Genomic DNA, 12,983 nt, shown 5'->3' on the forward strand with positions numbered 1-12,983 from the left:
AACGGGCAGCACTCACATTACGGACTGCCATAGCAACATAGCTGTCCATAAACACAGAAAGGAACATGAATGTATGACCTTACGGAGGCTTCAAAGTTGATGATGTAACTCAAGAAGTACCGATTAGAAGGCCTCTCAAATCTTCAATCATTCTGCTGAGAAATTATATTAGTTAAGGTTCACACAAAGATGGCACTAGTGAAAGTTGCATTCTAGCAACCAGTCATTAGGAAACCTAACAATCCTGAATTTAGTCCTTACCTTGTAGAGTGACACACAATACTAACTACTCCCCCACTGCTGCTGATAATAGGACCACCATATGAAGCCTCAGTGTAGATGATGGAAAATGTAAAGACAAGCTCATTTTCAGTCACCTATAGGGGTTAGGTGTTGCTAAGAGAAACCTACAAACACCCAGAAAACAAGAACAACATAGCATCACTGTTGGTGTGCTGTCACATCCATGCAGTTTAGACTCAAAGATGAGCACTTGAGTAGAAGGATCATCTTCAGTTGCAGTACAGCCTCCCAGTCTAAAAGCAGAGGGCGTTAGCGGTCATGTGGTCCCAAAGAAGTCTTCCATCACCTCCAGATATTGAATTCTCCTCCACACTGAGCTGCTTCACTGTTAGCAGGGACAGGATGGCACAACTCAAAAGGAGTGTGTTGCTGCTGTGGTTCTTCTGGAAGGCTTGGAAAGCACGATGTCACTTTTGCCTCTTGATCCAGCAGCAGTTATTTTGACTGAACACCAAAAACATGTTGAGAAGGCTTTCCAAAGTCACGCCTGGCTTGTCTCTGGATAGGAAACCTTTGTGGTGCTAATACAGGACTGTTATTAGCAGATTTTGTTGGACTCTGAGACATCCTGGTTTGATGCTGTTGAAGCTTAAGCATTACATTGTTTTGCATTGATCTCTCTTGCCATTGTGCTTCAGATGAACCAGTAAACACCAATAACTTTCTAAATACGGCTTGCCTTAACCCTATAGCCATTTTTTTTTTAAATCACCAACAATACTGAAGTTGTGTTTCATTTTTGAGTGCTTATTTTTGGAATCTCTCTCTCATTTTGAGATAGCCCAGCTGAATGAACTCATTAGGTGATTAGTGGAGTACACAATAACTTAATCTGTGAGTGTCTTATAAAAGGAAATATACCACTGGGGAGGCTCCAGGAACAGTTTGAAAACCTTTTATACTCAAGAAGCCCATGGTTTTCTTCTGTTAATTTTTAATCACATTTAAAAATGTTACACCAAACATCTTATTGGGGGTCTTATTTGCTTCGTAAAAAAAAAAAAAAAAAAAGCTCAGTACAACTCAGCACGGTTTGCATTTCCACTGCAGTTTAGTATCACTTTAGAGGAGATGGGATCATCTTTCCACGTCACCTCATCAAGCGCTGACTGAATCTACTCCTCTGCTAACAACAAGTGGAACATCTGTACTTCCACAACCAGTCACAGCACACTTTGGGTTTCATAATGTGGGCCTTTTGATTGGTTCATGCCAGACTGGGCAAGTGTGAGATCCTTTTCTTGTAAACCTCCAAAACAAAATCAAGACTATGTAAGGGAGCATAATAGGGGAAGTCATGGCCTAGTGTTTAGAGATTTTGACTCCTAACCCCAGGTAGGTGGGTTTGAATCTCAGGCCAGCAATACCACGACTTACGTGCCCTTGAGCAAGGCACCGAACCCCCAAATGCACCCCAGGCGCTGCACCATAAATGGCTGCCCACTGTGCCGGGTGTGTTCACTGTGTGTGCTTTGGATGAGATGCACAAATTCTGAGTATGGGTCACCATACTTGGCTGAATGTCAAGTCACTTTCACCCCCCCCCCCAATAGGACCCCTTTAGAAGACACTCAAGATGGAAAACTTGACACTGGTCACAAGCAGTTTGGCTCCTACGTGACTGCCAGCAAAGCCACATAACAGGATTCAATTTGTAGATTTGAGGAAAAACAAAAGCACAACCCATTAAGATTTTTTTTAATGAAGTCACAGCACTTCAAGTTATTTTTGGCCATAGCCAGATTCTTTAACACTGATGGGCCCAACAGAGGTTTTATCCCACCACAGATCTGAGGAACAAACAAGCAGTTAGAAAAAGCGGTGCATAAAAATAAGGTCAACCTAAACTATTCAGACCTTTATGGGGCTGGTCACTTCCTCTTCTGGTACTACATGTGGAGTCACAGCAGCCACACACCTGGTCAGAACCATCTGCAGACACCCAACTGACAAGACACCCTTAAGTTAAAAGCAATTCCTCAGTCACCTGTACACTTTAGGAGGTGGGGATCATACCCATTAGCAGAGAAGGAACAAGCTTTCTGTTCAGGATATGGAGTCGTTGTTGCTACAGCCACCTTCACCATGCATGTGATGTAAACCTGCAGAGACCATCGTTTGTAGATCATGAAAGCACACCATATAAAGCATTGCACAAGTCACATACCAGTCCACTGTCTGGTTGCTGGAACCTGAAAGCCTCTAGCTGAAGCTGCAACTTGTCACCTCGAGTTCGGGGCATAAATTGAGACCTGGAGCCTGTGAGCTTGGCATCAACCAGGCACCTGGGAAAGGAACCAAGTTAAACTTCAGTACACCTAGTGTGGGACACATGAGGGGCACCACTTACCCATTGTTCTCAATAAAGGAGTATCTGGGGACAGATGTGACATCAGGGACTATTGTAGCCACACAGCTGTCCACAAACACACGGATGGGAACATGGCTGTATGGAAGCACAGATGCTTCAAGATTTATGAGATCACCCAGGAAGTATTGGTTAGAAGGCCTCTCAAATCTCCAGTCATCTACAAAGACAACTTTTAGGACAGGTTCACGAGCACTGGATAGTTACAAGAGCATTTGGTACACCAACCGGTCATGAGCTTGAGGGAGAAGTCGAAGACCTCCTCTGCAGCTTCAGTAGAGGTATATGGGACCCAACTGGGCACTAAGGAATCGCTGCTCACATTATGCTTTCTGCAAGGGAGTCAAACTATCACCTTACCCTGCCTTCAGTACATCAGCAACCTTGAACCCTGACCTCACCTTGAATAGTGACACTCGATTCCAACCACTGCACTAATGCTCCGAACAATAGGAACACCATATGAAGCCTCTTGTGGGGTGTGGAGAAGTTTGAAGGTGTAGACAAGCTCATCGTTAGTCACCTGAAGATAGAGGAGTCCTGTTAGTCACAAAACACTCCAAGCCACTGAAAATGGAACATTGAAACCTCACCATCACTACACTGCCACATCCATGCAATCCAGACTCAAAGACAAGCACTTGAGCAGAAGGGTCTTCTCCAGTTGCACTACAGCTTCCCAGTGTAAGAGAAGAGGAGCTCACTAGCTTCCCAATCCCGAAGAAGTCTTTCTTGACTTCCACATATATGGAACCCTCTCTACACTGAGCCGCTACGCTGTTGGGAGGGACAAAGTGACGGGGATCAAAAGGGATGACTGGCTGCCGTGGTTCTTCTGGCAGGCTTGGAAACTGCCATGTCAGTTTTGCCACTGGACCCAGCATCTGTTCTTTTGACTGAACACCAAAAACATCTGGAGAAGGCCTCCTAAAGTCACTCTTGGCTGGTGTTTGGACAGGAAATCTTTGTGGGGCAGATGCAGGTTTACTGGGGCCATATTTCTTGGGAATTGGAGGCATCCTAGAGTCGGTCTTCTGAGCTTTTGCCCTAGGCATAAAGACGCCTGGAGTCCAATCATTTCTTTCACTGGGACTCCATTGTGCTTCAGAAAATCCCAGCACAAAAAGGAACACCAATCCAAATCCAACTTGCCCAAACCCCATTGTTGTTAAGCTTGCAGTTCAATAATGCATTAGTGCTCCACCATCCAAATTTATACAGCTGAAAATCAGGATGGCTCCACCTCTCTCATGACAAGCATCATTTTCCTCTATACCAGCTAATTTACTCAATCAATTTGTCACAGGTGAAAACCATTAATTTCTCTTAACTCAAAAGAAACTATGCCCCATTAAAGGACATGTTGTATTAGAAGCTATACCAAATAATTGTTTATTTTAAATATAAAAATTATATAAATTCTCTGAAACACAACCAACATCTAAGCCTTTTTGTGTCCTCTTCTTATTAATTCAGAAACATGATCACAGACAGAACTGTACACTAGAGTATTCAAAATAATAAAGATCATCGTGTTTCTACACAGTCAGGTTTGGATTGTGACACAATTGCCTCACATCAGCACATCAATCTTCACAAGAGATGGAAATGGAGTGAGGGAATGCAAGATCATAGTATAGTACATAGATTTTATTGTAGATTCACTAATATGTTTTCTCCTCCTTCCCATTGTTTTATGACTAGGTTGATCAGTGTGTGTGGATTTACGGTAGACTTCCTTCCTTCAGCTTGAACTACTGCATGCTGGGCAGCAGAGAAATATAACCTGAACAGATGACTATAAAGCATTTGAATTCCAAATATGAACAAGTATGAGTGAAAGAAACCCAGTAATGGACATTAAGAACAATACACATTAAAACACACTGGAAAATGTCTGGAAAAGTCATAAACTAAATATATCGTTGACAAATAGTTTGTGAAGCAGCACACACACACACACACACACACACACAAAAAAGAGGTTTTGAATTTTTTATTATTTTTTTGCTGTTATTTTTTTCTGTTACACAGGTAACATTTCACATTCGATTCATTTCTTCAGAAAGAGACAACTAGCGTGCCACTGAACATTCACATCTACTTTAACACAACACTTAGGCTCATGGTGCATTCTTTTCATCTTGCCAATTCACAGTTGTAACTTGCTGAAACAGCCTGTAATGGATGCATTTATTTCTGGTAAATGACAAGGGTGATGGGGTGGCAGTCTCCTAGCCCTTATGCGTTGTTGGCAGTGTTGGGAAAGTTCACTTTCTACATGAACTAGTTCAAAGTTCAATTCACACATTTTAAAATGAACTAGTTCAGTTCATAGTTCAAACTACAAAATTTTGAACTAAAGTTCACAGTTCCAAAAATGAACTAGTTCATAGTTCTTTTTTTCCATACGTTGCTGCGAGCTATTATTTTTCAAAATTATTGCCACAGCCCATAAAGAATCACAGACAGCAATTATTTTATCAGTTTTAACAATGAAGCTATGCATCAGATTTCATCTTCATATCCAATTTTGAATACTTATCCAACCAGGGTTTACATTAGCTTTGAGGGGACAGCATTTCCCCATTGTTGCTTTAATGCTTTGTCTCCCATTCTCACCGACCTTGTCATAAACATCATAAAATTCTTTTAAATGATCATACGCCTTCTTGCTACATGCTGCTGTTGTTTGCTGTTTTTTTTTTTTTTTTGATGACGCGTCGGCGGTGCGACACTGGTGGCTGGTGTTGCCAGATTGGGTGTTTTTTGCGACATATTAAGACCCGTTTACGGTGTGTTTTAGGCGGGTTTTCGCCTGGAAGGCTCTATAGAAATCTGGCACCCTATTGAACGAAGTTAACCTGAGAGAGCGTGCCGTTCACAGACACCAGAATGAACGAGTTCACAGTAACATTCATCAGGCATTAATACAGCACGTTCAGTTCACGTTCGCCAAAAATATGAACGAGTTCATGAACTATCGTTCAATGAACGCGTTCAGGCACAACACTGGTTGTTGGGCAGGTTTTCGTCCACTAGGGGGTAAAGTTGAGTCTTATTTTGGCCACAACTTTCTCTGTGTTTGAGCCAGGCGGGAAGGAAGTCGACCGGAAGTCGGCCGTGTGCCGCCATCTTGTAGCAGAACTTCACTTGGGTTAGAATCCCATTGACTCCCATTCATTTTGGCGTCACTTTGACAGCGAATAACTTTACATCTGAGGCATTTAAAGACTCCATTTGTCCATTATTTATTTCTAAAGATACACGACAATGTATAAAGGGCTCCATTACCTTCTATGTTACATTATGGCCCCGTAGAAACAGTTTTTGTAAAAATAGGCTAACGATTGCGTCATAACCAATCGACTCTCTGTCGCACAGTAGAGAAATTACCGTACAGACAGGAGGAGAAGCTCACAGGCAATCGGGGAGACGTCAAAAGAGGAGCCCATAGATACAAGCCCTGGCGTTACATTTTAAAATACTATACAAAATAATTAATCAGAATACTTACTCCTGCTCACTCACGCCAAAGAACTCCCAGCTCAAGCTCGCCGTCTCTGCAAGATTAACGATGGCAGTTTGCACGCACAGCTACTAGAAGATTTACATCTGTCAGACAGGTTGCTGATGTCATCAAGCTTAGTTTGAGTCGGCGCGTCAGAAACGGAAGTGCTAAAAATCGCTAAAAATGGGCTTCACTTGTCTCAATTGAGTTCCAATGGGGTCGCTGTGTCCATTTCTTTTACTGTCTATGGTTTGAGCTAATGGAATGATTTTTGGTGACAAATCTTATTTTGACCCATATTTTGGGAAAATACTTTGATATTTTTCAAAAACTCAATGGTACACTCTGGGCAAATTCACTACCCTTTCGTTATGTTCGTGGATGAAAACATCCACTAAATTAAACTGCTATAAAAATGTATCAGATAATTTTTTTTTTCAATTTTTTTTGCATAAATCTATTAATCAACCTCAGTCCTGATCAAAACTACCAAATGTTTAAAAAAAGATTTTAACTCTTTAATTACCAAGTTCATAAATTATGTCACTGATTTGGGAAAAAAAAACACACAAAATTACATATTTTCAATATAAATTTTTTTTGTGGACTGGATATTTTTTTACCTTTTATCACAGTCTTGGGCATGTCAAAGATTAGTAAATAGACTGGCTTTGATGCATTGTTAGTTTTTGTACAGCATTAGATTTTATTTTTTTCTCCCTCATTTGTTGTTGGTGGCTGTTTTTGCCCCATTGACTTCCATTATAACGACATTTTTTGATTACAAAGCCATGACACCATATAATCATGCATTCTTGATTGTTTGTGGTTTTCCCTTTTGGGAAGAAGTAAAATTTGTTATTTTTTACAAATGATCACTAGGTGGGACCATTAACCCTTTAGATAGGCATGTGCAAGAAAAGGCTTAGTTTCTGGCTTGTATATGGAGTTATATGGAGTATAACAGCAAATTATAGTGTATAGTTTGAATAAGTCGTTTTAGGGGGGCGTGGCAGAGTCTTAACTTTAATAAAGAATATCTCTTTGGATTTTAGACTTAAGTCTTTGCAACTTTACCGATCTACTTTATGCACCAAGAGCTTGTAACACTCCAAAGAGAAAGTAAAAAAATTTAAGTTTAGACTCAAAGATGAGCACTTGAGTAGAAGGATCTTCTCCAGTTGCAGTACAGCCTCCCAGTCTAAAAGCAGAGGGCGTTAGCGGTCATGTGGTCCCAAAAAAGTCTTCCATCACCTCCAGATATTGAATTCTCCTCCACACTGAGCTGCTTCACTGTTGGCAGGGACAGGATGGCACAACTCAAAAGGAGTGTGCTGCTGCTGTGGTTCTTCTGGAAGGCTTGGAAAGCATCATGTCACTTTTGCCTCTTGATCCAGCAGCAGTTATTTTGACTGAACACCAAAAACATGCTGAGAAGGCTTTCCAAAGTCACGCCTGGCTTGTCTCTGGATAGGAAACCTTTGTGGTGCTAATACAGGACTGTTATTAGCAGATTTCGTTGGACTCTGAGACATCCTGGTTTGATGCTGTTGAAGCTTAAGCATTACATTGTTTTGCATTGATCTCTCTTGCCATTGTGCTTCAGATGAACCAGTAAACACCAGTAACTTTCTAAATACTGCTTGCCTCAACCCTATAGCCATTTTTTTAAATCACCAACAATACTGAAGTTTTGTTTTATTTTTGAGTACTTATTTTTGGAATCTCTCTCTCATTTTGAGATAGCCCAGCTGAATGAACTCATTAGGTGATTAGTGGAGTACACAATAACTTAATCTGTGAGTGTCTTATAAAAGGAAATATACCACTGGGGAGGCTCCAGGAACAGTTTGAAAACCTTTTATACTCAAGAAGCCCATGGTTTTCTTCTGTTAATTCTTAATCACATTTAAAAATGTTACACCAAACATCTTATTGGAGGTCTTATTTGCTTCGTAAAAAAAAAAAAGCTCAGTACAACTCAGCACGGTTTGCATTTCCACTGCAGTTTAGTATCCCTTTAGAGGAGATGGGATCATCTTTCCACGTCACCTTATCAAGCGCTGACTGAATCTACTCCTCTGCTATCAACAAGTGGAACATCTGTACTTCCACAACCAGTCACAGCACACTTTGGGTTTCATAATGTGGGCCTTTTGATTGGTTCATGCCAGACTGGGCAAGTGTGAGATCCTTTTCTTGTAAACCTCCAAAACAAAATCAAGACTATGTAAGGGAGCATAATAGGGGAAGTCATGACCTAGTGTTTAGAGATTTTGACTCCTAACCCCAGGTAGGTGGGTTTGAATCTCAGGCCGGCAATACCACGACTTACGTGCCCTTGAGCAAGGCACCGAACCCCCAAATGCACCCCAGGCGCTGCACCATAAATGGCTGCCCACTGTGCCGGGTGTGTTCACTGTGTGTGCTTTGGATGAGATGCACAAATTCTGAGTATGGGTCACCATACTTGGCTGAATGTCAAGTCACTTCCCCCCCCCCCCAATAGGACCCCTTTAGAAGACACTCAAGATGGAAAACTTGACAGTGGTCACAAGCAGTTTGGCTCCTACGTGACTGCCAGCAAAGCCACATAACAGGATTCAATTTGTAGATTTGAGGAAAAACAAAAGCACAACCCATTAAGATTTTTTTTAATGAAGTCACAGCACTTCAAGTTATTTTTGGCCATAGCCAGATTCTTTAACACTGATGGGCCCAACAGAGGTTTTATCCCACCACAGATCTGAGGAACAAACAAGCAGTTAGAAAAAGCGGTGCATAAAAATAAGGTCAACCTAAACTATTCAGACCTTTATGGGGCTGGTCACGTCCTCTTCTGGTACTACATGTGGAGTCACAGCAGCCACACACCTGGTCAGAACCATCTGCAGACACCCAACTGACAAGACACCCTTAAGTTAAAAGCAATTCCTCAGTCACCTGTACACTTTAGGAGGTGGGGATCATACCCATTAGCAGAGAAGGAACAAGCTTTCTGTTCAGGATTTGGAGTCGTTGTTGCTACAGCCACCTTCACCATGCATGTGATGTAAACCTGCAGAGACCATCGTTTGTAGATCATGAAAGCACACCATATAAAGCATTGCACAAGTCACATACCAGTCCACTGTCTGGTTGCTGGAACCTGAAAGCCTCTAGCTGAAGCTGCAACTTGTCACCTCGAGTTCGGGGCATAAATTGAGACCTGGAGCCTGTGAGCTTGGCATCAACCAGGCACCTGGGAAAGGAACCAAGTTAAACTTCAGTACACCTAGTGTGGGACACATGAGGGGCACCACTTACCCATTGTTCTCAATAAAGGAGTATCTGGGGACAGATGTGACATCAGGGACTATTGTAGCCACACAGCTGTCCACAAACACACGGATGGGAACATGGCTGTATGGAAGCACAGATGCTTCAAGATTTAGGAGATCACCCAGGAAGTATTGGTTAGAAGGCCTCTCAAATCTCCAGTCATCTACAAAGACAACTTTTAGGACAGGTTCACGAGCACTGGATAGTTACAAGAGCATTTGGTACACCAACCGTTCATGAGCTTGAGGAAGAAGTCGAAGACCTCCTCTGCAGCTTCAGTAGAGGTATATGGGACCCAACTGGGCACTAAGGAGTCGCTGCTCACATTATGCTTTCTGCAAGGGATTCAAACTATCACCTTACCCTGCCTTCAGTACATCAGCAACCTTGAACCCTGACCTCACCTTGAATAGTGACACTCGATTCCAACCACTGCACTAATGCTCCGAACAATAGGAACACCATATGAAGCCTCTTGTGGGGTGTGGAGAAGTTTGAAGGTGTAGACAAGCTCATCGTTAGTCACCTGAAGATAGAGGAGTCCTGTTAGTCACAAAACACTCCAAGCCACTGAAATGGAACATTGAAACCTCACCATCACTACACTGCCACATCCATGCAATCCAGACTCAAAGACAAGCACTTGAGCAGAAGGGTCTTCTCCAGTTGCACTACAGCTTCCCAGTGTAAGAGAAGAGGAGCTCACTAGCTTCCCAATCCCGAAGAAGTCTTTCTTGACTTCCACATATATGGAACCCTCTCTACACTGAGCCGCTACGCTGTTGGGAGGGACAAAGTGACGCGGATCAAAAGGGATGACTGGCTGCCGTGGTTCTTCTGGCAGGCTTGGAAACTGCCATGTCAGTTTTGCCACTGGACCCAGCATCTGTTCTTTTGACTGAACACCAAAAACATCTTGAGAAGGCCTCCTAAAGTCACTCTTGGCTGGTGTTTGGACAGGAAATCTTTGTGGGGCAGATGCAGGTTTACTGGGGCCATATTTCTTGGGAATTGGAGGCATCCTAGAATCGGTCTTCTGAGCTTTTGCCCTAGGCATAAAGACGCCTGGAGTCCAATCATTTCTTTCACTGGGACTCCATTGTGCTTCAGAAAATCCCAGCACAAAAAGGAACACCAATCCAAATCCAACTTGCCCAAACCCCATTGTTGTTAAGCTTGCAGTTCAATAATGCATTAGTGCTCTACCATCCAAATTTATACAGCTGAAAATCAGGATGGCTCCACCTCTCTCATGACAAGCATCATTTTCCTCTATACCAGCTAATTTACTCAATCAATTTGTCACAGGTGAAAACCATTAATTTCTCTTTACTCAAAATAAACTATGCCCCATTAAAGGACATGTTGTATTAGAAGCTATACCAAATAATTGTTTATTTTAAATATAAAATTCTAAAATTATATAAATTCTCTGAAACACAACCAACATCTAAGCCTTTTTGTGTCCTCTTCTTATTAATTCAGAAACATGATCACAGACAGAATTGTACACTAGAGTATTCAAAATAATAAAGATCATCGTGTTTCTACACAGACTACGTTTACATGCTGTTAAAATTCGGGTTATGGTCGGGTTAAGGTCACTATTTGGGTTTCTGAAACATTCGGGATAACCCGTTTACATGCGTGAGCAGAGAGAGTTAACAATCCCGATGTAAACGGCGACGCACGGTTAGCGTCTGGACGTACGGACAACAAGACGCAATATGCGTCATTTCCGATTCTTCTTCCTGTATCCAAAGACAACAACAACAACAGCAGCAGCAGGCGGATAATGAATAGTTTGGGGCAGATAGCGATAGTCTTTGTTTGCGCTTTGGCGCTGGTACTGATCCACCAGCAGCACTTGACATTACTGTGCCTCTATACTGCACGTGGGGTTTTTTTATGCGCCGTCTCTACTCAAAAGACCAAGATTCCTTGCGAATAGAAAATGCGCAGAACACACATTTTGATGGGGATATGCCGAGACGCGTTTACAAGACCAAATATTCGGGTTAGAAAAGGGGTACCCCAGGTATAATATCCCGGTTTTTAAAAACCGGGATATGAGCATATCCGGGTTTTTGCCGGTGTTTACATGGCCGTGCGCGACCGGGTTATTGCTAATATCCCGGTTTTGAACGGGTTATTGGCTGCATGTAAACGCAGTCACAGTCAGGTTTGGATTGTGACACAATTGCCTCACATCAGCACATCAATCTTCACAAGAGATGGAAATGGAGCGAGGGAATGCAAGATCATAGTATAGTACATAGATTTTATTGTAGATTCACTAATATGTTTTCTCCTCCTTCCTATTGTTTTATGACTAGGTTGATCAGTGTGTGTGGATTTACGGTAGACTTCCTTCCTTCAGCTTGAACTACTGCATGCTGGGCAGCACAGAAATATAACCTGAACAGATGACTATAAAGCATTTGAATTCCAAATATGAACAAGTATGAGTGAAAGAAACCCAGTAATGGACATTAAGAACAATACACATTAAAACACACTGGAAAATGTCTGGAAAAGTCATAAACTAAATATATCGTTGACAAATAGTTTGTGAAGCAGCACACACACACACACAAACACACACACAAAAAAGAGGTTTTGAATTTTGTATTATTTTTTTGCTGTTATTTTTTTCTGTTACACAGGTAACATTTCTCATTCGACTAATTTCTTCAGAAAGAGACAACTAGCGTGCCACTGAACAGTCACATCTACTTTAACACAACACTTAGGCTCATGGTACATTCTTTTCATCTTGCCAATTCACAGTTCTAACTTGCTGAAACGGCCTGTAATGGATGCATTTATTTCTGGTAAATGACAAGGGTGATGGGGTGGCAGTCTCCTAGCCCTTATGCGTTGTTGGGGACGTTTTCATCCACTAGGGGGTAAAGTTGAGTCTTATTTTGGCCACAACTTTCTCTGTGTTTGAGCTAATGGAATGATTTTTGGTGACGAATCTTATTTTGACCCATATTTTGGGAAAATACTTTGAAATTTTTCAAAAACTCAACGGTACACTCTGGGCAAATTCACTACCCTTTCGCTATGTTCGTGGATGAAAACATCCACTAAATTAAACTGCTGTAAAAATGTATCAGATAAATATTTTTTTGTTCGAATTTTTTTTGCATAAATCTATTAATCAACCTCAGTCCTGATCAAAACTACCAAATGTTAAAAAAAATTCCAAGATTTTAACTCTTTAATTACCAAGTTCATAAATTATTTCACTGATTTGGGAAAAAAAACACACAAAATTACATATTTTCAATATAAAAAGTTTTTGTGGACTGGATTTTTTTCCCTTTTATCACAGTCTTGGGCATGTCAAAGATTAGTAACAAGATTTGCTTTGATGTATTGTTAGTTTTTGTACAGCATTAGATTTAAATTTTTTCTCCCTCATTTGTTGTTGGTGGCTGTTTTTGCCGCATTAACTTCCATTATAACTACATT

General features: G+C 41.5%; 2 protein-coding genes and 1 pseudogene across 2 annotated transcripts; all 3 read right to left on the bottom strand.

Moving 5' to 3' along the window:
• Positions 1-4: 4 nt before the first annotated feature.
• Positions 5-1,001, bottom strand: LOC132131209 (uncharacterized; annotated as a pseudogene).
• A 985-nt stretch (positions 1,002-1,986) lies between these two features.
• Positions 1,987-3,868, bottom strand: LOC132145513 (zona pellucida sperm-binding protein 3-like). Its single transcript, XM_059556609.1, has 8 exons — positions 3,265-3,868; positions 3,073-3,194; positions 2,900-3,003; positions 2,654-2,831; positions 2,471-2,588; positions 2,320-2,405; positions 2,161-2,249; positions 1,987-2,093 (listed from the first exon to the last, which is right to left on the bottom strand). The coding sequence occupies exons 1-8, from the start codon at positions 3,832-3,834 to the stop codon at positions 2,026-2,028; spliced, it is 1,335 nt and encodes a 444-aa protein (XP_059412592.1). The 5' UTR covers positions 3,835-3,868; the 3' UTR covers positions 1,987-2,025.
• Positions 3,869-8,830: 4,962 nt separating this feature from the next.
• LOC132145419 (zona pellucida sperm-binding protein 3-like) lies at positions 8,831-10,698 on the bottom strand. Its single transcript, XM_059556453.1, has 8 exons — positions 10,099-10,698; positions 9,908-10,029; positions 9,735-9,838; positions 9,489-9,666; positions 9,306-9,423; positions 9,155-9,240; positions 8,996-9,084; positions 8,831-8,928 (listed from the first exon to the last, which is right to left on the bottom strand). Exons 1-8 carry the CDS (start codon positions 10,666-10,668, stop codon positions 8,861-8,863), a joined length of 1,335 nt encoding a protein of 444 aa, XP_059412436.1. The 5' UTR covers positions 10,669-10,698; the 3' UTR covers positions 8,831-8,860.
• Between the last annotated feature and the right edge of the window lie 2,285 nt (positions 10,699-12,983).

The sequence above is a fragment of the Carassius carassius genome, chromosome 1 (genome assembly GCF_963082965.1).
Source record: "Carassius carassius chromosome 1, fCarCar2.1, whole genome shotgun sequence".
Lineage (NCBI taxonomy): Eukaryota > Metazoa > Chordata > Actinopteri > Cypriniformes > Cyprinidae > Carassius > Carassius carassius.